The sequence below is a fragment of the Talpa europaea genome, assembly GCF_964194135.1.
Source record: "Talpa europaea genome assembly, contig: HAP1_SCAFFOLD_147, whole genome shotgun sequence".
NCBI classification, from domain to species: Eukaryota; Metazoa; Chordata; class Mammalia; order Eulipotyphla; family Talpidae; genus Talpa; species Talpa europaea.
The window spans coordinates 79,191-103,690 of NW_028167972.1; the positions used below are offsets into that span (position 1 = coordinate 79,191).

Here is a 24,500-nt window from a genome sequence, read left to right on the forward strand (position 1 = left end):
ATTTTCAGACAATTAAAATGACTCTCATACAAGTATTATATAGAGCTAGTGCATGGGCCAAAGAATGACTAAAGTCATTAATGAGGGAGCCAGGAGATTGAAAAAGCCAGGTCAAAGCAGAATAAGAGGTATTGAAATTTGTATATAGTCCAGGAAAGAAAGAATACTAGAAGGCTGAAAAGTCAGATACAAAACTGCTTTATGTCCTAATGTCCTTCTCGACAATGCAATCACAACTTTTGGAATTACCTTTTCTACTGGAAAGAATTCATTTGCACAAGTGAACTTTCAATGTTACATACTCTGAAGGAAATGTAGAGTCCACGCAGTTGAAGATCTGGGATAGGGGGTGTCTCACTGCACACAGAATTAGAACAAAGTGGCATGCTATTTTATTTTTATTTACCTAAACATATTAGTATGATGAAGGTGCTTTAGTTGTCTGTACACTTTCAATCATTTCTGAGATCTCCTATACCCAAAGTCACACTGATGGATGACAGGTCTAAAGTGGTTTTCTATTGCTGCTAACTCATCCATTACTAATCGTATTAGGCTGTTAATTCCCAGTAGTAGACACAGTTTCCAAATGTTGAATGACTGTTATTCAATGAAACCATGGTGTTATCCTTATTCTAAAAGAAGGTACCTCCTTTGAACTTAATTTGTATAACACATTTTGACTACCACAACATAAGACTCGCATCTTTAATGCATCTTTTCATGAAGACACACATTTGAATGGGAATTACTGGTGAGATGGACCACTTCCTCTGTCACAAACTATAAATCGACGATTATATGAAATGTTATGAGCAGAATGTTTATTCAGCCTTTTCTCTCAAAAAAAGAACTGCAATTGCTTAGGACCAAAGGGTAAAATACGAAGTACAAACTAAGTAGTTAAGCAAACTTGAGGATAGAATACATATGGCCATCTTTAGAGGAAATGAGAAATGATCTCACCAACCAAAAGCGGTATCATAATGTATATGTTCTAGCACTTTTTCTCTTTTTGTTGAAAATTTTGCCATCTAATTTTTTTCTATTAAAGATCTCTGACTATAATTCCTTTTTGAAGTCTTAAAAGATATAAGCTAATGTCAGTTACTTTATTTCCATCACTATCTTTGCGTTCCCATTTCCAAAGTGCCCTTCTCTACTATGACATGTTAGGTATTGTTACTGGAAAAAAGCAAGAATTTTCTTGTGCTGAAATTCATCTCTTTAGGGCAGCGCGCAAAAATAAATAAATAAACGCTTGTTTTCGCTGACAACGGATCATCTGCATGTCTCCCGTTGCCAAGTCTTTGGAGGGTTCTTTGCAGACTTAGGAGGTCTCCCTTCTTCTCTAATTATCCCTATTCTTTGGGGCCAGACCCCCTGCCTTGCACAACCCAGAGGGGAACCCGTGAGCTTTTTAAAAACAGCCCAATTTCTCGCCTGTGGAGAAGTGAAGAGTGCCCCGCCCCCAACTATGAAAAGGATTTGACAGTTTCAGTGACTTCAAATCAAAGATTTAAGTCTCTAAGCGCCCACCATCCAGGACCCCCGCCAAGGCTCACGAACCCACACCCAAGCTGTCCTAAGTGCTTTGGACCGGCCCGGGAATCCTCGTCCCAGTCCACAGTTCCTGCGGGTCTGTACGCAGAATTCACAGAGGACCTGTGTTACTTCCTTTGCGAAGAAACAGAATTGCCGTGAAAATTTAGGTGAAAAACATTTCAGTTTTGCCCCCAAAAGAAGGGAAGCATGTACCCTACCACCCCTGAGAAAAAGAACTTTGAGGGGCAAAGGAGCGAATAGGTAATTTAGAAGAAAAACAGAAAGTGGTCTCCAAGTGCCCTGGACTTCCCTTGGAGTTGGGGGAATTGGGGACGCCTGGGCGCTTTGTCTTTGCAGTTGCAGAAAAATTAAATGGAGAACACGAAGCCTGAGGCTTCTCGGATCCTTTCCCGACCAAACGCGGGTGATTTCGTGCGGGGCATTTTCATATTTTTCCCCTTTTGTGAAGTGGAACAAACACAACTTGGGCGCACCGCGGCGGCTCGGAGCCTGCCAGCCAGGCGGGCGAGCGGAGCACCAATCAGCGCGCGCCTGCGCTCTATATATACGGCGCCCGGCCCGCGCAGCACATCGGCGCTTCGCCACTTGCACTCGAGTCCAGACTTCGACATGTCGGAGACCGCTCCCGCCGCTCCCGCCGCCGCGCCCCCCGCGGAGAAGGCCCCGGTGAAGAAGAAGGCGGCCAAGAAGCCGGCCGGGGCGCGCCGCAAGGCGTCCGGGCCCCCGGTGTCCGAGCTCATCACCAAAGCTGTCGCCGCCTCCAAGGAGCGCAGCGGCGTGTCCCTGGCCGCGCTCAAGAAGGCGCTGGCGGCCGCGGGCTACGACGTGGAGAAGAACAACAGCCGCATCAAGCTCGGCCTCAAGAGCCTGGTGAGCAAGGGCACCCTGGTGCAGACCAAGGGCACCGGCGCCTCGGGCTCCTTCAAGCTCAACAAGAAGGCGGCCTCCGGGGACGCCAAGCCCAAGGCCAAGAAGGCGGGCAGCGCGGCCAAGCCCAAGAAGGCTGCTGGGGCGGCTAAGAAGGCCAAGAAGCCCGCGGGGGCGGCCACGCCCAAGAAGGCGGTGAAGAAGACCCCAAAGAAAGCCAAGAAGCCGGCGGGGGCTGTGGCCAAGAAAGTAGCCAAGAGTCCAAAGAAGGCGAAGGCCGCCAAGCCCAAGAAGGCTGCCAAGAGCGCGGCTAAGGCAGTGAAGCCCAAGGCCGCCAAGCCCAAGGTTGCCAAGCCCAAGAAGGCGGCATCCAAAAAGAAGTAGGCTGCCAAGACGCTTGCTTCTAAAACCCAAAAAGGCTCTTTTCAGAGCCACCACTCTCTCAAGAAAGAGCTTAACACGCATTATATAATTCTGCCCTCTTGCAAGAGCCCTTTCGAGCTTTGCTAAAATAAGCGGGGCCGTCTGCCACGGGGGATGGCGACAAACACCCCGGAAAGGGCAGACCGGCGTCTCGGCCCCCGGCGCGCCCGGCAGCTCGCCCTAAGCCCTGCGGGGCTCAGGGCGGGCGCAGCGGGGCGCTGGCGGCGTCGGTGTACTGGGGCCGTCTGCCCGCCCCGCCCCGCGCTGGGAATGGCAGAAACTCACTAGTGAAACCAGCCAGTTCTTTGGGATCCCGATTGGACTGAAGACTCATTTCAAAAGTCCCGCCTCGCTGGCGGGTTGGCCGGCTCGTGCAGCCCGTCACTCCCAGCCTGTGCGCAATTGGTGAGTGGCCGGGCTCCTGTCGTCTCTGCTACACTTCTGTTTTGCTTCTGTTGAGTTTTGGTCCTTTTTTCTCCAGACTTTAGTGTATGGCGTGTGTTTAATGTTTAATGTTTTTCAAAATCAGGTTGCTAGTCTCGGCGTTAGGATCCCGTCCGGGGGTGGGGGTGGGGGTGGGGGTGGCAAGTGGGTGCGGCCCTCTGCCCTGTTTTGTTTTGTTTTTTTTTTTCTATTAATTCCCCTTTGCTTTGGCAGCAACAGCAAAACTCACTTTAAAGCAGCTGCAGCAGCAGCAAGGAAACTTACAGCCAAGGAGAGACTAGATCCCAGGGATCCTGTATCGGGCAGCTTTGGAGTAAAGTACGGGTTTGAAAACGCAAACACAACTTTAGTCGGCCATTTTGTCCTGGCAGGCGGGTCACTAGTGCTCCATTTAGAAAAACTGAAACATTCAGGGTGCTTGAAATGCCTTGTTCATTCCAAATGTTTCTACACGAGAAGAGGGGACTAATAATGCGTTTGGGTGAAGGTGATGTCTAATAAAGGGTTTCAGTTTCCATTCGTAGTGCTGTCAGTGCGTTCTTCATTTCACTGTTTCTCCGGGATAGAGGAAGTCCAGCGTCCTGTTTTTGATCCTGGCGGACACAGGTTTTCTTGAAACAGGTTCTAGGGGATTCCTAAGACCTGGAGTTCCATCCCTGCGCGGCGCCCACCCCCTCAGCTGAACTGAGAAAGTTTAATCTTCATATTTTTCAGAATCAGGAATTGAAAAAGCTTCTTTGAGAAAACAACATCCAAAAAGAAAGGCACTAGCTCCATGGTTTCTTCAGTAATTTGTCGTGAAATTTACAGTAAAAGTCCTGTGTTTGCTGTTTAATATAGGGAGCCATCTTCCCACTCCCCAAGACCATTTATAACTTCTATTTCTACCTCTTAATCCCCGCCCCACCCCAACCTGAGGTGGCTTCTTTATGATCATATGCGATGCCTCCTTTATAATAAGCTAAATTCCATGGGTAAGTGAACCAGTTCTTGGTTTTCTACTTTCTTATTTTGGTCTTTGGTCATTTCTACGATGAAATCTCAATTTTAAGTATGTTAAATATATTTACAGTTCTGTCTTCAATGTTGAGAATACACGACCCATTGTAGATAATCAAATAATTGAATATTCAATAAGCAGATTTTATAATGTAACTTTAATAGCTGATACAGCTAATTCTTACCTTTCTTTTTCAGAATTTCCTGGTTATTTTTTGTTCAATTAGTTTTGTTTTTCCTTATGTACTTTAAGATACTTCCCCCTCCCTACCATGCCCCTTCCATCCCTGCTCCTTAACATAATTTAAAAACCCATACCACCCTATTGGTAGTTTTATTGGGAGTGTATCATATTTAGATATTTATTTGGGGAGATGCATTTTCTTACGAAAATTTTATACTTTTCAATTTGTTCATATATTGTATATCTGTTGAGGATATTTTAATTTTTCTCCAAATATATCTTCATATTTTTTATTACCTTTACTCCCAGATATCCTATCCTATCCTCTGTGTTGCTGCTAGAAATCGCCACCTATGAGATTTTAGATTCCCTGAGAGCCACTAGCCCTTAAAGTGTACTTTCAAGATGCTCAGTTAATTAAGGGATCTATGCATGAGTGAACTAATAATTTCTAGAACAGTGTTGTTAATAGCCACATATGGAAGGAAAAATGAAATAGGAGGTGAAATCATTTCCTAATATAATTCATGAACCCAATATACCCCAAATATTATGATTCAACACAAAATAAGTGCAAAAATGTTTGAGATTAAATTTAACATTTTTTTTTTGTTTCTCATATGAAGTCTTTGCAATATGTGTGTCTTTTGCATATACATCTCATATCTCTGTTTCCACTAGCCCATTTCGAGAGTTCAATTAAAGTGTATTTGGCTCTTGGACAACATGAAGAATGAAACTAAAATGCCCTGTGATCTCAAATAGGCTGGTGTTCATCTTTGGTTTAAAATTTGCTAACCAGTGTGTCTTAATAGCCACTGTCATCTGTGGAGTGACATTTCAGCAAGGAAGGTCTCTGACAAAGGAATGGTTGTTGATTGGTCCAGAGATCACTAGGCCAATATGAACCTATTAAAATTTTTCTGTTCAAAAACTGCAATTTAGTTACAGAAACTGGAGTGTACTGATGGTAAGGGCTGGGAGTTGCCTTCTTAGACACTGTGTAGGAGAAACCAAGAGATCTGGTGGAGAAAAAGACTAGAATGGAGCCAACGTGCAGAGAACAGCGGAGAGCTGCAATGTCTGGGGCCTGACATCTCCCTAGTTCCTGGTTCTTTGAACCATCTGCATGTCTGCCACTGTGGCTGCCTTATTAATTCAGATTGGGCCAAGCTACAAAATGACTAAGACTCTCCCAATGTACTCACAATTATGGTGAGAGCGCCATGCATACTCTAGAATCCCTTTCTCCTTCAGATATTTTCAAGTCCACCCATCTGGTTGATTTTTGCACCAAAGCTAAGCCTTAGACAGTGGTAGAATCAAACTAAGCAAAGAGAGGTGATTTTCTAATTTTCCCTCAAACTTTGGGATGTCAATTTATAGGAAGTACAATTGATCCCAAGTTGAATGTGTCCTGCAAATATATTTGCATAGATTAAGCATGTCCTTTGCTTTCAAATGAAAAGTAGTTCTAAAAACCTAATATATAAAAATCTCTTAATTTTGCCGAGGCTTTAGTGTTCAAGAATGTTTTCTCAGTGTTGTCCATATTTTTTAATTTTATTCCATTACCTCACAATTGTTCAGATCATTGACTGGCTTTCGTCTGAGTCATTCATTTGACTTGAAACATTAACCATGTTAGGAAACTATCTTTGTCTCAATTTTATTTAGTTCATGAAACCTGCATTTTACTTTGACATTAACATCTCAACATTTGACATTTCTACATCTCATTTATTATAAAATGTGACAATAGCAATAACATTAAAATAATTGCCCCAACATGGCTCATTAGGCAAAATGGCAACGAATACTGCATAAGATAAATTGTTGACTGATAATTCAACCATGAAATTCATAAAATGTCTGTGTATGATCAAAGTATAACAGAAATTAAAGGCTGCTAGGAATGCATGATTTGAATCTTTTCTGTATAGACACAGGAAAAAGCTCTAATATCATTTCTTCTATGCCTGGGGAAATGTGGAAAGTAACTTTGTGGTTGAAATCCATGCCAGAGATGAACAGGTCCAGTGCAAGACTGGATTACACCATTAGAGGATTTCAGAAGGGAACAGGGATTTAGGGCAGAAAGGTAGCAACAACAGCATTGGGTTAGTTTTTCTTTGAGCACTAATTTAGAATATGGCAAACACTGCTGCTAACTGCTTTACATCTTTTCAAACACATTCTAGATACAGCACTTTTGAGATGGTGCAACCATTACTGAAAATTTGATCATTACTGAGAATTGGTGATTTAGGGATATAGCTAACTCCTGATCAGAGATCCAATATAATTATTCTCTCTATACTAGTGCTATTCCTCAGAAATGTGAGTCAATTATGCAATTCAAAATTTTCCAGTAGCCACATTTTTAAAAATAAAAAATAAATCTATTGTAATATTTTAGTTTCTATGATCAAATTATTATTTCAATGAGTAACCTAATGTAAAGTATTAATGAGATTTAAAATTACTTTTTTTCATGCTACGTCTTTAAGATCTAGTGTGTATTTTACACATAAAGCACATCATAATTTGGTCTAGCTCTTTATTAAGTGTTTAATAGTCAGGCATTGCTAGTAGCCTTGTGCGGGGCAGCTCTGTAGTAAATGCTATGGAGAAGACACAAGCAAATACTTGCTCTGGAGCAAAATCCAGAGATTTCCAAGGAAAGGATTATTCTGGCCTGGTTCTGAGGTCTAGACAGCATCTCTAAGACCTGATGCTTCTTAGGGTCCTTTTACCTTTGTCTCATGTTGGGCCTCTAACAGGAGGCCTCTGATAACAGAATTTAACCAGCCTCCCCTCTGAGGCTGTCCTACTGCTGTGACTTAGTAGCCACCCAAGACAAAATTAGATCTGTTCATGCCTTTTCCATCAATCTCATTGAAGAGAAGACATTTAGAGTGTGGGCTTATGAATAGAGACAGTGAGAAAACATGTCCTTTCAGAGAGTTATGAGAATTGCATATAAGTCAGGCCAATCAGTGCACATGGTACTTGACCAATGGAAAACTATTAATGTCAGCTATTGTACTCACTTTTCTAATGAATCCATGATTTTAGTTTCTGTGATGGAACCCTCTGTAAAGGAAGTGGATAATCAGTACAGAACAGACATATAACACCCCACAAAGTTATCCCAGGGAGTTCACCTTGATGGCGAAAGTGTTCAACTTGCTCAGAGTAGACTTTGTATCCTCCCCCAAGATTTTTCCTGCTGGTATCTCTCTGAGCTTGGTGCTATCATCCAAAGCATCAAGCAAAGTAAGAGTCTATCTCAAGCCAGAAAACTGTCCAGGGCCAGTGATTCTAAACCCCTAGTTTGCTCTGCTAAGGCTTTTTAGAAGAGTAGAGGGACAGAGAAGACCATATAGAATGTGGAAAAGCATAGCCAGTACCCACAGTCGGATATACCTTACCTTGAGGCTAACAAAACTCAAATGTCTGGCCCCATAACCCCAAGGCCTTAGGAAGGCCCCTACTAGTATTTTTACATGGTCTCTTAAAATTCTAATTTTATTTAAATAATAACTTGTTAAAACTTATTTCTTCTCTAGTTTGTCTTCTAATATAATTCACCTTTTCTCTGATTATGTTGGGATCCTACTGGGCATATCTGGGATTTGAATAAGAAAAAATTTTGTTAAATATATATTTAGTTAGGGGTTGAAATGTATAATGTGGTTGGCAGACGTGTTCGTATATAACTCAATTGTTGCTAAGTATGACTTCAAGGAAAAGTATGCTCACTGACAGGTTCATCTGGATTCTGAGCAAGATGATGCAGGATTAGATGTCATATGATGACATCTATGTATTTGTTGGGGAGGAGGAAAATGTTCCCCTTTGCATTCTTTTTGGGGTACTCAATTAACATCAGATAGATTAGTGGGAGAAAAAAAATCAATTATATCTGGTCAGGGATTCAACATAGACAATATCCAACATAAGTGAGTAAAAATGGGCTATCTTGAGCTCAGGAATGGGATAGGGGCAGGCCTGGGACTTCAAAGAGAGGGGAGAGGGGCCACATCTCGAGAAGGGTGACTCAGGACGAAGACCAGTTGCTCTGTAATTAGATGTTTGCCCTCCCATATACAAAAGTTTTTGAGATAGAAAATTTATTTCTAGTAATAGCCCTACTTCTGGGTAATACCCCCAATACTTATTCTTCTAAGTAGTTTAAGGGAATGGTATATTTTCCTCTTGTATGCTACAGGGTCTCAGTTGACCTCAGCTGGAATAGTGTGCATGCCAAAGTGACCCGTCTAAGGAACCATATCCTCAACATTTTAAAGAAGGCCTATTTGAACATCTTAGGGAGGCCTATCCTTCATGTCACAGCACTCAGCACTGGGAATGAATGGTTAGGAAAGAACCAAGATTTGAAATGTCCAGAACCGTTACAGGGGAAGGGAGAGGGGCATTCTAGATACCCCAAAGCTGCCTGCTCTAAATAGGTTCTGCCACCCACCACATCAAGACAAAACATATAAGACCTTTAATGGAAAGGAACTTTAACACCATTAGTGTGCAATACAGAAAAGACAAAGAATATAGTTGCAAAATCAAGCACCCAAAGTTACCCATCCCCTCGTGGGTAAATGTCCCATCAAACAGGGTTGGCCCAAAGCAAGGCCGAAAAGCTTTACCTTCTGGTGGGTACCCACAGAAAAGGGTCAGAAAGAGCCAGACAAGTCTGGAAGGAAAAGAGAAAAACCAAAATCAAGATAAAAGCTGCCATAGTTAACCTCCCCATGGGTCTCTTACCCACATCTCTCCGAACCAGTCCAGGACCAAAAAGCCAGCGCAGCTTCTTCACATCTCTTTGCTCCATGTGCCTCCTCCTTGCTTCCTTTTCTCTTCTCCAGCTTCTCCCTGCTCAGCTCCACCCTCCCTTGGGTGGGGCACAGAAACAGGTAGCTCCCCTTTTCCTGGGGACCACCCTGTTACAAAACCAGAAGCCAAATTGCAAAGAAGTTTTCCAATTTTTACAACTCACATGTCAAAACATATTGACAGATTTCCCAAATTTGAAAACAATCCAAAAAATTCACTTCACATTAAAACAAATTGTGATCAGCTGTAAATTCTCTACCCACTACCTGAAATGACAAAATATTTTACTTGAAGATGGAGTATATAAAGTTATAGAAAAATATATTACAATACAAAAGTTAATAAAACATGATTTTATCTGAATTTTGTGACTATAATTCATTTTGAAAACTTAGAACTTGTTGACTTGTTTTCTGCTACATTTACTTTATACCCAGTTTTATATTTGCAATTTTCTGTTGTTTTAGGTGCAGCTCATTAAGCTTTTAGCTTAGAAAACCGATATATATCGTCAGTTAATTATACTACATTTAGAAAATTAAAAAAATAAACACCTTAAATTTGTACTTTTATGTCGAGGTTACGGGGTAAAACAGCTCTGTAATTCCTATCCTTTATTCTCTAAACCTCATTGATAGTGAGTGGAACTTGGACATTGTTCTGCAAAACGTTGTGCCTGTTTTGAGTACAGAGGTCATTTTCTTCTGAGCTACAATTCCACGTAAAGTGAAACCACAATATAGTAGGGCTATCGGGTAATATACGTATAGTGACGCTTATTTTATATTTAATTGTGAATTACATTAAGTACAGACAATATGTATCAGGGGATTTTTGTACTTAAGAGATATAGCTAGCATGAAATGTAGCATCTTAAATTTAAAAACCACAATACCCCAAATGCTTAATTTACTCTGTACCCTCAGGGGTTACTGTTACCTCATTGATAAACTGTCAAGTTACAACTGCTTTTAAGTGAAATTGTGGGTGGCTCTGAAAAGAGCCTTTTTTCAAGTACAAGCAAATGTGTTTGCTTTACGCGCGCTCCCCGCGGATGCGGCGCGCCAGCTGGATGTCCTTGGGCATGATGGTGACGCGCTTGGCGTGGATGGCGCACAGGTTGGTGTCCTCGAACAGCCCCACCAGGTAGGCCTCGCACGCCTCCTGCAGCGCCATCACGGCCGAGCTCTGGAAGCGCAGGTCGGTCTTGAAGTCCTGCGCGATCTCGCGCACCAGCCGCTGGAACGGCAGCTTGCGGATCAGCAGCTCCGTGGACTTCTGGTAGCGGCGGATCTCGCGCAGCGCCACGGTGCCCGGCCGGTAGCGGTGGGGCTTCTTCACGCCGCCCGTGGCCGGCGCGCTCTTGCGGGCCGCCTTGGTAGCCAGCTGCTTGCGCGGCGCTTTGCCGCCGGTGGACTTGCGCGCCGTCTGCTTCGTGCGGGCCATCTGGAAACACTGCAGACGTAGTAGTTAGTCTGTGGCAAGAGAAGCAAAGTCGCCCTTAAATATAGTTAGAAGCATTCTGATTGGGTTGATAATTTTTCAAAAGTCCCGCGCGATAAAACTGTTGGCTGAAGTCTGACCCTGTCTGATTGGTGCATTACTAGACAATCCTATTGGATGAATTACACCGCCCACCCTTATCTTTTTTTTTTTTTTTTGGTAACCGGAAACTGAAGGAATTTCAACTGTTGTTTCATTGTTAAGTAGTGTGCATAACGAGCTATTCCAGGACCAAGGTAAGCATGACTTCTGATTCAGTAATTTTGAGTGAGGCCTGATTCTTGATGAACTCATAATTACTGATCGTGGTCGTCTGCACAGCAAATTGGAATGTTTCCAGTATACTGGGATTCCTTTTAATTAAATCTGGAACCCACTGGACTGGCACCTCCAGCTCTTTGATCTTTTGTATTTCTAAACCTATTCTTCTCTTTCATGGGAACTATATAGTGGGACATGGTAGAACTATCACACCGTACCTAGAATGTTTGCACATTTATTAGACTAAGTGGCTAAGGTGGTATTCTAATTCAAAATGACCAACCGGGGCCTTTTGTTACCCTGAAACAAAAACTGCCTTGCTACTTTTTATCTTGGCGCTAGTGTGACGTTCCTGCACCGCCTCCTTTCAGCTATTAGATTTACTTTGTATTAAATACCTATTACAAACAAGCAGTGATCAACAGCTTTCCTTGTGACCGTGTGGATGGCTCTGAAAAGAGCCTTTGATAGTTGAGATAATGCTCAGTCGTAGGTTTACTTGCCCTTGGCCTTGTGGTGGCTCTCGGTCTTCTTGGGCAGCAGCACGGCCTGGATGTTGGGCAGGACGCCGCCCTGCGCGATCGTCACCTTGCCCAGCAGCTTGTTGAGCTCCTCGTCGTTGCGGATGGCCAGCTGCAGGTGGCGCGGGATGATGCGCGTCTTCTTGTTGTCGCGCGCCGCGTTGCCCGCCAGCTCCAGGATCTCGGCCGTCAGGTACTCCAGCACCGCGGCCAGGTACACCGGCGCGCCGGCGCCCACCCGCTCGGAGTAGTTGCCCTTGCGCAGCAAGCGGTGCACGCGGCCCACGGGGAACTGCAGCCCGGCGCGGGAGGAGCGCGTCTTGGCCTTGGCGCGAGCTTTGCCACCCTGTTTCCCTCGTCCAGACATAGCTGCTACTTGATAGCTATAAAACGAAATTTGTGCTTTCTGCTACCTCCAAAAGCCTTTTTATATACAGTGCCGGGATACACCAGTAAGCTCTCTGATTGGTCAAACTCTTTTGCGTTCTAGCCAATAGGAAAACAGAATGTGAAGCCCTTATTTACATATACCTCTCCCCTTACCCAACGCTGCCTAAAGTTATCCAATCAGAAGCATCAGATCTTGATTCCTCATTTGCATTGACGAAGTATAAGTATTTGGACTGTGACCTCTTCATGTTACCCTTTTCTGTACACAAGTTGTCATTGTGTCTATCTCTTAACAAAAATCATGCCTGAGCCCTCCAAATCGGCTCCGGCTCCTAAAAAAGGATCTAAAAAAGCCATCACCAAGGCTCAGAAAAAAGATGGCAAGAAGCGCAAGCGCAGCCGCAAGGAGAGCTACTCCATCTACGTATACAAGGTGCTGAAGCAGGTGCATCCCGACACGGGCATCTCGTCCAAGGCCATGGGCATCATGAACTCGTTCGTCAACGACATCTTCGAGCGCATCGCGGGCGAGGCGTCCCGCCTGGCGCACTACAACAAGCGCTCGACCATCACGTCGCGGGAGATCCAGACGGCCGTGCGCCTGCTGCTGCCCGGGGAGCTGGCCAAGCACGCCGTGTCCGAGGGCACCAAGGCCGTCACCAAGTACACCAGCTCCAAGTAAATGCCTCTGTAGACAATGATTAATTCAAAGGCTCTTTTCAGAGCCACCTACTGTGTTACAAGAGAGCTGTATAACTGCCTTTTCTTAGCGGAGTAACTGGAAGACCCTATACTACCAGTGTTATTATGTTGGGCCAGGCCGGGCCGGGCCGGGCCGGGCACTTTCTCCCGGATCCTCAGCTCTTCATTGCTAAAAATAATGGGTTTACAGTGAAATCGCCACTGTTCCTGTGGGCACTTCTCGGGGGGTATATACTATATCAGCTCTTTTTGCACAAGCGATCCCTCTACTTTCCTAATAAAATTGCTTACGGATGACAACAGTGAGTTTAAAGTCTTTTCAATGTTCCTGCATCTCAGAAAGCAGGGCTCCGATTTCCTGGGTAATTCACCTTTTTAAGGGAGGGAAGAATGATCCTGCACCTCTGGCCATGACAAAGGGTTTGAATTTCCCGCCCTTGGACATCTAGCGCCACCTCCTGGCTGAGTGGGAGAATCCCCTTTGGAGAGGAGAAAGATTTATTTACTGCTTTTTCTTTGTATTTTTTCCCCCAAACCTGGGGACTCCAAAAATACTCGCATAACAAGAAAGACAGGTTGAGGCAAAAGAGTGGGGACAAGTCTAAATCGGGTTAGGGAGAGGTGAAGGAGATCAACATATGTGGACTGCCTATTACAAAGGAGTAAAGGTTTTTCTTTGGTTTATGAGCATCTGTGGAGGTGACAAAGATATCTTTGGATGAATAAAATTTAAAGTAGAATTCCTCATAGAGGAATATTTTAAGAGAAAATTTAAAGCATATTTTTCCAGATCCCACTTTGAAATATTATGCATATGGCATCATATGCAAAAATAAAGTGTGAAAGCAAGGCTTGTCTTTAAAATTATACGTATTTTATAGATTGTAAAAAGACACACTGCCTCCAGGCAGGGTCGAATTCAGGCTACGGTTTAAGAAATCACTGAAGTTGAGGTTCTTCCCTGGAAGAGATCTGGATAGTAGTATTAGAGCTAAGGTCATTGACTTAAGTCTTCTGAGCTACCTGAGAAACTCTTACCATTGCCTGAACGACCAAAAAGAGTGAAGACTTCTCAGACTTAGAGTCATTACAGAAATAGTAGTCTATCCCTGTGGCGGAACAAGTTGTTTCACAGCATGTAGTTTCTGAGTCCTCCTCAACTCTCCTTTATCCCATTTACTCTAGAATGTACAGTTATGTAAACTCTCCACGTATGTAATTATATTTGTTCATTTTTTCCTACTGATCTGTGTGATAATTATTTGCTCCATCCACCCAAGAAGAACCTACAAGGTAGTAAAGGTAAATTCCCCATCGGCCTCTACAGCTGCTATAACAAAAATAGTGTAGATTGAGGCGCTTAAACAATAAAGTTATTTCTCATAGTTTTAAAAGCTCAGAAGTCCAACAAGATCAAGGCATTTAAAGGTTCTGTGTCTGGTGCAAGCCAGTTTCCTCATTCTTCTTGCTGTGTTCTTACAGGGAGAAAGGGGCAAGCAAGCTCTCTGTGGTGTCTTATATAGTTACTAATCCCATTCATGAGGGCAGAGCCCACTTGAGTATCTGTTCTACCTAATCACCTACCAGAAGCCCCACCTGATGCCATCACATTGGGCATTAGTGTTTCAACATACGTTTTGGGGGGGTATGAACATTCTATTCATCACACCAAGTTACAAAAAATACATAGGATTTATGCTATATATATTGTTTTACTACATATCCCTAAAGTGCCTCCTTCAATGAATGTTTACACGCTAATCAATACTGTTTTGCAGACTTGTACAAATTCCCTTTGAACAGTGGATAGATATTGTCAGTCTTTTAAATCATTTCGCACCTGAGATGTGGGCAATAAAATCTTCCTTGTGCCCCAAGGGAACAAGTCTTTTACTTCTTCACTTTTTATTACCTCTAGGCCCAACCCCATTATCTTGTCAATTCTTTACACATTTGTTTGTCTTTTGTAATAAATGAATTATCTGGTGAGCAACCGGATCTCTTGAGTTTTGTGAGCTGCTCTAAAGAATGTAATTGAACATAAGAAGGCATTTATGGGACTCTCTAACCCGCAGTCAGGTGTCAGATGCCCAGAAAATAGCTTTCTATATATGCAAATTAAGGATGCAGTTTCTGATTTCCTATTGGGTAGTTAATGATAGCCAGTAGGAAAATTTCACACAGCCTACCTTGGTTACTATAGATGATTCTGGGTTTATGACTGGCCTAAGAAGTAGAGAACAGTCTGAGATGTTATGCCCTTGTAGAATCTGTTCTCGATCTGGGCAGATAGTGTGAAAATTGAGTTGAAATCTGGAACACTGCTTGTTGGTGTGGGGAAGTCAACACACACACATTGCACTGGGCTGAAGGAAATCTACACAAGGACAAAAATATACAAATTGTAATTATTTTTTTACATGTAGACGGGAGTTTTCACAAGAAAAATTACCCACAAAAACAGTTACTTGAGTGCTTATAAACTGAATTGGACAAACTAGTAAATTGTAACAAGGCAAAGGGGTTGAGCTATGGTTTAACAAGGTTAGCTTGTACAGATTACTCTCAGCCCCACCTTTCCATCTTTCAGGTATAGGGAAGACATTTTTCACATGGGAATTTCATCTCATGCTTTTAAAGAAAAGAAAGAAGCTGATATTCTATTGTAGCCACTGATTTTCAGGTTCTTTTTAATTGTTAATATGATAGAGCAATATATTCTAGGGTGGTGTCTTCCAGGCTTCTTCAACAATAACCTCATTGCTAGTTTTCCCTCAAGTATATTGAAGTCACATTATAGTTTTGTGATTTATAAGCAGACATGTTTTTCTCATCATACAGACCAATGGGCATCAGATTGTCTTACTTTCACTGCTCCTGAAGTTTGAATTGTTACTGGGGGAACAACTACTGTTTCTATCCTATTTATATGTAAGAGTTTATCCCCTTTATCTCCCTACCCAACCTCTGTCTTGTACATATTTGTCAAAGTGAAGTACCTAGAATTTACTGATTTTGAGAACTTGCTGACAAGATTTCATCATCAAACCATTTTCACAGTGTATGCCAAATGCCCATTGAATTGCTAGACTCAGGGTGACTAGATTTATTCTCATCCGTGATTCAGTGGAATTTAGATTCTTGATATTGTGACAGTCTCAATTCTGCTTCTGGCTTTTTAAAGTAGGTTTTAATCTTGACTTTGTAAGGGAGTAAAACTCTACACTGCAAAAAAATTTTTCTGCAAAAAGTTTATTTTATGGGAGGGGCGCTAAAGACTGGCTAGAATTTACAGTCTATATTTATACTTTCTCTGTAAGGACCTCTCCCTGGAAGCCCTATTCTTTTCAATGGAGAAGGGAGTGTGGGGTCAATCTCTACAAAAGGGTCAGCTAGACATTCCTCAATAGGCCAAGAGTAGTCTTTTAGTCATCCTAGTGTGGGAACTAGAGGTCAATGGAGGCACCGTGAGCCTCTCAATGTCTATGACCATCATTTTAAAAAGACCAGTTGTTTTGAGTTGAGAGCAGTGAGGGCCCTGAAGGGTAGAAGAATCTTCTGCTGTTGCCCAAATACTTTGCCCTCCCCAAATTTAAAAACAAATCATCATGTCCTAAGCTTCTGCTCATTTTATAATTGGAATATTTATTTCCTCTGACTTTTATGACCTGGAAGAATGTAGTTTGGAATCTCTTCCAGTTCTAGGTTTATCAGTAAACATGTTCTCTGAGAATCTCATTTTTGTCAGTAAAGATGAGGCCACTCCCTTCTTATCTGTCATGTGAAGTCTCTTTTCTTTGTCCATCATGTTCCAGCTCCCAAAACATGGAACAAATATTTCTCACCTGCTCCATTATTCTTTAAAATTTATAATCATGTAAAATCTGCATACATAAGGGATGATTTATTTTGCCATCTCCATGCCCCCAAAGCAGAACTATATTTGCATACCTGTTATTTGTTTCCCTAGTAATTGCCATAACTGACTTTTCCCTTTCTCCCTTCAACCTTCCTTGTCTTAGTTAAACTATTTAGGATGGCATCTACTGCCACCTGGGTGAGATACTCAGTCATACTGTTTCTCTCCTGTGTATACAAGACACATATGTGTTACTTTTAGGCTTCTTTTTGGCTTTATTTCTCTTATCAACCTGTCTGATGCTAGATTATTTGCCTGCCTAGAAGAACCCTGAGGGGTGTGGAGTGATTTCCTTTGCACCTCAACAGCTTCTATTTTACCTAGCCCTCTAGACACCCAGTGCTCCATCCAAAATGTTTTACAGCTTGATCAGGAAATGAGAATATTTCTACTTTTGGGGCCCTTGACTTCACATTTCCCAGATTTGAATGCCTCTGGCTTTTTTGGGGAAGTGTTTATTCTTCCTACTTCGTACCTCCTTCAGGTCTGAACTGAAATTGTTACAGGACAGGGAGAGGGGCAACCCAAACCCTGCAAACCTGCCTATTTTAAATGGGTTCTGCCATCCGCCGCATCAACACAAAACATATGAGACTTTAATGGGAAGGAACTTTAATGAAACTAGGAAACAAAACAGGAAAGGCAAAGAGTCTAGTTTCTAAATGAAGCACCCAAAGTTACCCGTCCCCTCATGGGTAAATGTCCATCTATATAGGATCGGTCCAGAGCAAGGCCCAAAGCCTGCCACAAGTCTAAAGCATCTTCCAGTGGGGACCCACAGAAAAGGGTCAGAAACAACCAAACAAGCCCGGAAGGAAAAGAGCAAAATCAAAATCAAGATAAAAGCTGCCATTGTCACCATCCCACGGGTCTCACCCACATCTGTGTCACCCAGTCCACGACCAAAAGACAAGCACAGTTTCTTCATGTGTCTCTAGGTTCCACGCACCTCCTCCATGTCTCCTGGCTCCATCCTGCTTCCTTCCTTCCTCAGTCTCCTCTGCAGCCTCTTCTCTTCCTGCTCAGCTCCACCCTCCATTTGGGTGGGGCAGGGAACCTGGAACCTCCCCTTTTCCTGGGGACCACCCTGTTACAAAATGACACTCTCCTGGTGACATTTCCCCTGCCCATCTCTGTGTCACATAATCTCCTTCCTTCCTTTTTTTCCCCTTCATAGCACTCTTTACCAAAAAATATACTCTAAGCTTTTACTATGAATTTAGTTTTCTGTGCACCTCTTACCACTATGAAATCATCACAATGGCACTGGTAGATGTCTGTTTCACTCACTGGTGGGTTCCCTGGACCTAGAACATTCTGGCTTTTATCATGTGCTTGGTAACTATATGTTGAGTAAATGCTGGGTGCATTTCTCCCAACACAAGCTCTCTTGATTCTTCTGATTTACAGATCCTTCAGATTCACTCTTCTCATCCTTGTGCATTAATGTATTGATTAAAGCTTTATTTTTGGATGCAGGACTATACACTACTATTTCACCATCAGTCATTTAAGTCTTCCTCTTTAAAAGTCTTGTCTTTAAGATGGCATCTGGGAATTTTTTTTTTTTTTTAACAACTTCATGATGGTTGTAGCAACATTTCAACGACACTGTCAGTGGTTATCAATGTTAATTGCTATAAGTGGTGATGAAAATTTTGATAGAAAATGAAAAGGAGTTTGAATATTTTTAATAGAAAAATTAATAGAAGAAAAAAAAACCCTCTAAATAAGGCAAAAGGAAAAAATACATGTCCAGATTCTTTGGATGAAAACAAAGTTTTCTGACAGGATGATTTAGGATCCGATTTTGTCACACTCAGGTCTTGTTCCTTCCACCATTCTATCTAGTAATCAGTTGACATTTAGGCGTGAGCCTGCAAAAGTCCCCCCAACAATTGCCTACCTACATATGGGCACCTTCTACTGCTATCTCAGAGATCATAGGAAAACAACAAGATTTCTCTCAGCACTCTTGATTTTATATTCCTCCATGTGACTGCTTACAACCAGGAAAATACTCAGTGGTAACGTTAGTATAGTATTTTAAAATGTACACAGTAATTTCGAAAATTTTTGTGCTATGGGGTGAATGGTCTCTCATTTCCTAAGAGTCTTAAAATTCCTTGTGATTGTATGCTGCAATATTCTTAGTCCTCTAACTATGAGGGATGCGGTGAGATATGGAGGGTAACTGTAGTATTCTGGAATAACTAGAATTTCCGTGTGCTTTTGGCAAATGAGAAAAAATAGGGAAGGTAGGAGGATTGGGAATAATACTGAGTAATGATGAGAAAGACTTCCATTCATAAGCTAGAAGTCTTTGGTCTCTAACTCAAATGTTTCAAGGGGAAGGTAAATAATAGCTGTAGGTTTGTCAGCTTTGCAATCTCTCAAATTACCACAGTACCTGTTAAATGCTACCTATGTGGAATTTGTTCTGAGTTCATTCCTGCCCAAAATCATGAGTCACACTACCCAAAAAGTGCCAGTGACCAAAAGTTACAACAAAGATCATCACTTTTACTTCTGATTTCATTTAAAAATAGTATTTCAAAACACTCAAATTGATCCACTTTACAGGATTAAAGTATAAACCCATTAGGACCTCCCTGGTGGCACACGCGGTTGAGTACCTCACTGTGAAGCTGCCTGCAGCCTCTGCAGCTCAGGTTAGATCCTGGCCCGCCAGGGAGAAACCCACATGGCCTAGCAGACATCTCCTGTCTCCACTGTCTCCCTCAGCAGTGTCTGCCTGTTCTGCTCCCCACTCTGTTTCTAGTGAAACCTCTCACCCTCCCGCACATCTGGCCTGTACCCCGGTTCTTGTATAAATAAATAAACCTTTTTTAAAAAAAAAAAAAAAAGCATAAACCCATTAGATCAGATTAGATACAGGAAACAAACCCCTCACATGAGACTAAGGGTTATATGCAAATGAAGAATGCAAGTTCTGGTTTCCCATTGGTTTATTCTTGTTAGCCAATAAGAGAATGCCTCACAGCCTACCTCCAGTTAGTATAAATAATGCGCTCACACGCGCTTCTACTGTATTCAGGTTATCTTCTTTGTTAAGGCGCTTAATACTTTTCTCTCTTCAAGATGTCGGGTCGCGGAAAACAAGGAGGCAAAGCTCGCGCCAAGGCCAAGACTCGCTCCTCGCGGGCCGGGCTGCAGTTCCCCGTGGGCCGCGTGCACCGCCTGCTGCGCAAGGGCAACTACTCCGAGCGCGTGGGCGCCGGCGCGCCGGTGTATCTGGCCGCGGTGCTGGAGTACCTGACGGCCGAGATCCTGGAGCTGGCGGGCAACGCGGCGCGCGACAACAAGAAGACGCGCATCATCCCGCGCCACCTGCAGCTGGCCATCCGCAACGACGAGGAGCTCAACAAGCTGCTGGGCCGTGTGACCATCGCGCAGGGCGGCGTCCTGCCCAACATTCAGGCTGTGCTGCTGCCCAAGAAAACCGAGAGCCACCACAAGGCCAAGGGCAAGTAAAGTCTTTTACACGGTGCTTTGTGTTCTCCAGCATCAAAAGTTCTCATAACGTACAAAGGCTCTTTTAAGAGCCACCCACCTTTTCCAGTATCAGAGCTGTCATGCTATCATGCCTCTCGGGGCTTTATGGTGACATGTCACTAATGGTAGAATATCAGTGAGATGCATACTTTACAAAACCCTCAGGGTGAAAAAGTAGGGAGGTTTCCATGAGTTAAACAGAAGTGTGGTTACTATAGTCCTTAACCCTGTGGGTTTTAGTCTCAGTTACAGGAACAATTTAATGTTCCATCCATGGTTTTTAAAGATTATTTTCTTGCAACACCAGGTTCTCTTTATGGACCCATGGGAAAGCATGAAAGTGGCGGTCACTGAGTTTTTAAGGGTTAACCAACATGTTAAGGAATACTCGTCTAATTCTAGATTCTCATGAAAGCTAATTCTACATTAAAGTTTATGAAAACACCTTTGCAAAGAAACTTTGAAATCCCATATTTATCACTTTTAGATCAAGATAACTGGTTATGCACAGTATTCGTGCCACACCCAAGAAAATTATGAAATCCCGAGGAAACACGTAAATGTTCCTAAGCACCCATCAATAGTTTTCTTAGCTTATTCATTAGAATAGTGAAATCACCCATTGGGAATTTCCGCGAAGCGAAGTGATTACCTAGCCTTAAATTTTAAGACCGAAGCTTGCAGTGTAGGATTTATGTCAACAGCGAAGGGGCTGGGTAAATAAAATGACGTCAGTGCTGGTGAAGGATAGGATTGAGGGCCCATTCACCAATCCAAAAGCAGTTCTTAATCCGGGCACTCCCAGCAGATGGGCCAATCCGGGCAAAGCGCGGGGATTTTTGAATGTCCTTGGGTCCAATAGTTGTTATTCTGGGGCTATAAATGAAGGTGGCTGCTCAGTGTCTTTCACACCCGTCAGTAAAGACGATTGCCGTGCTGTAAGGATGGCTCGCACCAAGCAGACGGCGCGCAAGTCCACCGGCGGCAAGGCGCCCCGCAAGCAGCTGGCCACCAAGGCGGCCCGCAAGAGCGCGCCGGCCACGGGCGGCGTGAAGAAGCCCCACCGCTACCGGCCGGGCACCGTGGCGCTGCGCGAGATCCGCCGCTACCAGAAGTCCACCGAGCTGCTGATCCGCAAGCTGCCGTTCCAGCGGCTGGTGCGCGAGATCGCGCAGGACTTCAAGACCGACCTGCGCTTCCAGAGCTCGGCCGTGATGGCGCTGCAGGAGGCGTGCGAGGCCTACCTGGTGGGGCTGTTCGAGGACACCAACCTGTGCGCCATCCACGCCAAGCGCGTCACCATCATGCCCAAGGACATCCAGCTGGCGCGCCGCATCCGCGGGGAGAGGGCGTAAATTGAACCTAGTGTGTGCCAGCTTGAAACCCAAAGGCTCTTTTCAGAGCCACCCAATTATTTCAACAAAAGCAGCTGTGATTTCTTTGGTTAAGTGTCCCCGTTTGTAATCTGTCCTGTTGTATGCTTCAGTAGTATGAGCCGTGGAATGAGATGCTATGTTGCTTGCTTATATTTCTTGTGCCCGCTTGCAATCATATTCCTTACATTGGTTTTGGCGAAGTTGAGGTTTCAGTACTCCAAAGACATTGATAAACTTGGCATTGTCTTTATGAGAGGAAAAATTACATTTAATTGCTTTAACCTGATAACTAATAAAAGCTAGTGTTTAAGTACAAATCATCATTTCTAAAATGCCTGTTTATTCCTCACCCACACCTTTGTGCCTTAAGGTTTTTCAGTTGGTGCCCAATAACCTCAGAGATGTGAATCTTGCAGCCTGGTAGAATCATGGGATGATTTTAAATAAAATAAAAAAATTGTATGCCTTAGGTTTATTTGCATCCCTGGGTTTTAAATTTAAATCAGCTTTTTTCTTTTCTTTTTATTTAAAGATTTATTTTTTATTTACACAGTCGCTGGGGTACAGACAGGCCAGATGCGGGGTGGGGGGGAAGTGGGGGAGGGGAGGGGCTAGGATTCACCAGAGACAGTGGGGAACAGAACAGGCAGAAGGACTAACAGTACTGCTGAGGGGGGGAGCGTGCAAGACAGGAGAGGTAAGGTGTGCCATGTGGGAATCTCCCTGGCTGGCCTGGAGTGAAACCCTCGCTGCAGTCTGTGGACAGTTTCACAGCGCTGTGCTCAACCCGCTACACCACGGGTAGGCCCCTAAATCAGCTTTTAGTTTACCAAATATTTAGTTTTAAAAGTTAAGGTTCAATATATGCCTGTTTTGTTTCACTGTTAACATTTTTCCAGGTTGGAACAGTCCTTTGTCACCCGGAGAAGTGTCTGTCCGAAGCTCCCATACCCTTGACTTAAACCTAGGTTACTTTGGCCCCTTGCTTTTACTTGCAGCTGAAGTGCAATTTTTTTTTCATCATTACTGTTATGTTTGCTCTTATGTTCAGTGTTTGACTTTTTTTCCCCAAATATTTTCTGTATCCATAGGAAGAGTAGTTTAAAGGTACAAGACTTAAAATAGTTTTAAAAAATGAAAGGGCCTACTACTAACAAGGTCAGATGGGTGTGAGCGCGTAGTATGGGTTAAATGTGACTCAAATTGGCTGTTCCTCCTCCCTACCTACCCCAAATCTGGGAACTTAATGTCTGCATTTGCTTCAGCCATTTGACAAAACAACTCCCCAGTGTCTAGGAAAAAACAGATTGGCTTCATCTCTTAGAGAAATACTGTGGAAGCTGGCAGCACAGGCATTGGGATACTATCTTTCAGAGCTCAAACCCAAGCTTTACCAAATATTGGGCCATTTTAGACAAATCATCTCATCAGAAAAGATAGAGGTAAACCCCTCTCAGAAGTGTGAATGGGATATGAGATGATTTTTTGACACAGCATTTTAGAAATGCTGCTAATTTTCCTGAACTGTGTACAATTTTCCCTTATATCACTGCATTTTTCAAAAGTTAAAATGAAAACAAACTTGACTTTCTAAATTTCCTTTTCATTTCACATTACTTAATTCCCTAAATTTTCCTCAGTTTATTAATAAAACCGGATATTTTTAAAGAATGGAAGAAATTCATATTTGTGAAGAAAATATATATTGACAAGTTTTGCCAGGAGTATATTACTAACATCTTAATATCAGCGCATCAGTCTTCTATTACTTTACATTAAGGGAGTGACGAGCTGAAAAGGAAAAGGAGGTATTGAAAGTACACGCTGTATTTTTCAATGGCTTTTGAAGGTTTTTCTGTTAGTTTTCCATTCACAAGCACCATGGAGTGATGCTAAGCAACATTCTAAGTGTACAGCTAATGCAGTTGCAGTCTAGAACTAGTTTGGCTTGTTACAGACTTGACTAAAAACAACCCAGACTCAGAGTGGAGGAGGAAGCCACTTCAGCATGTATTTTTCATATGTAAACTTTTAGCAGTCCTTCCAATCCTATCAGTGGAATTGAGTTAGTGAGTTACTGGAGATAAAGCCAGAAGACTGGGACAGGCCCAAAATGGAGTCGTTTATGCTAAGCCTCATGTCACCAAATTGAGACTTAATTACAACTCTATCTCTCCCAGAAAGGATTTAAACAAGTCAATCAGAAAGCATGCCATCAGTGCTAGTTAGGTAATCTGCCTGATAGAGCCCCACCACATCCCCTAAAGAAAAGTAAATTTATCATAAACAACCAACTTTTTTGTCAAGTATAACTTCCTTTTTCTGCTCCCTTATGGCTTTAAAAGTCTCCTTATGTGCAGTTTCTCAGAGTTCCTTTCTATCTGCTAGATTTTGCCAGTGCAAAGGTTATTATTGTATAATATTCTTTGATGGAATTACTGTGGAAATTATTGCCTTGTAGTCAGATTGGGTTGGTCTTCTAAGATCAATAATCTTTTCTGCCTTCATATCTGGATGATATTCTTTTCTGACCTCACCTTAGATTTCTGGAAACTTCCATAGGTAGTTTATGCTCTATTAATCATTCCAATCTCGGGTTTGTCCTTGTGAGACCTTTTACCCTAAATTTTCTACATTGTTTCATCACTTACATTAGCTAAATCTTCACAAATGTTCCCATAACTACTCTGGTTCTCCCAGTTTTGCAGAGGAAGAAGGGGAAGATCAGGTTTCAAGGTCACACAGTGTAAAGGTATAATACACTTCCCTCTACCCTCTAATTTGTTAACTGAGACGCAGTAATAAGACATATTAATTTTTTTAAAAAATGCATTAACATATACCTTACATACAGGTGGGAGATAACCAGGAAAACTGAGTAAAATTTCCCCAAATTGACTCAAGCCCCCACTCTAAATACCATCTTCAATTAAAGACAAAAGAAAGATGTTAGGGGCAGCAGTACTGTAGCTAGG

At 42.8% G+C, this 24,500-nt stretch overlaps 6 protein-coding genes across 6 annotated transcripts; 4 read left to right on the forward strand and 2 right to left on the reverse strand.

Annotated features, from left to right (window-relative positions):
• Nucleotides 1-2,154: 2,154 nt before the first annotated feature.
• H1-2 (H1.2 linker histone, cluster member) lies at nucleotides 2,155-2,817 on the forward strand (the record flags this gene model as incomplete). Its single annotated transcript, XM_084259827.1, has 1 exon — nucleotides 2,155-2,817. The coding sequence occupies exon 1, from the start codon at nucleotides 2,176-2,178 to the stop codon at nucleotides 2,815-2,817; it is 642 nt and encodes a 213-aa protein (XP_084115953.1). The 5' UTR covers nucleotides 2,155-2,175.
• Nucleotides 2,818-10,372: 7,555 nt separating this feature from the next.
• LOC311188060 (histone H3.1) lies at nucleotides 10,373-10,783 on the reverse strand (the record flags this gene model as incomplete). Its single annotated transcript, XM_084259830.1, has 1 exon — nucleotides 10,373-10,783. The coding sequence occupies one exon, from the start codon at nucleotides 10,781-10,783 to the stop codon at nucleotides 10,373-10,375; it is 411 nt and encodes a 136-aa protein (XP_084115956.1).
• Nucleotides 10,784-11,596: 813 nt separating this feature from the next.
• LOC311188053 (histone H2A type 1-D) lies at nucleotides 11,597-11,989 on the reverse strand (the record flags this gene model as incomplete). Its single annotated transcript, XM_084259823.1, has 1 exon — nucleotides 11,597-11,989. One exon carries the CDS (start codon nucleotides 11,987-11,989, stop codon nucleotides 11,597-11,599), a length of 393 nt encoding a protein of 130 aa, XP_084115949.1.
• Nucleotides 11,990-12,313: 324 nt separating this feature from the next.
• Nucleotides 12,314-12,694, forward strand: LOC311188051 (histone H2B type 1-B; the record flags this gene model as incomplete). Its single annotated transcript, XM_084259821.1, has 1 exon — nucleotides 12,314-12,694. The coding sequence occupies one exon, from the start codon at nucleotides 12,314-12,316 to the stop codon at nucleotides 12,692-12,694; it is 381 nt and encodes a 126-aa protein (XP_084115947.1).
• Nucleotides 12,695-19,735: 7,041 nt separating this feature from the next.
• On the forward strand, nucleotides 19,736-20,128 carry LOC311188052 (histone H2A type 1-B; the record flags this gene model as incomplete). The annotated part of the gene is made up of 1 exon (XM_084259822.1): nucleotides 19,736-20,128. One exon carries the CDS (start codon nucleotides 19,736-19,738, stop codon nucleotides 20,126-20,128), a length of 393 nt encoding a protein of 130 aa, XP_084115948.1.
• Nucleotides 20,129-21,093: 965 nt separating this feature from the next.
• LOC311188064 (histone H3.1) lies at nucleotides 21,094-21,504 on the forward strand (the record flags this gene model as incomplete). Its single annotated transcript, XM_084259833.1, has 1 exon — nucleotides 21,094-21,504. One exon carries the CDS (start codon nucleotides 21,094-21,096, stop codon nucleotides 21,502-21,504), a length of 411 nt encoding a protein of 136 aa, XP_084115959.1.
• Nucleotides 21,505-24,500: the final 2,996 nt, after the last annotated feature.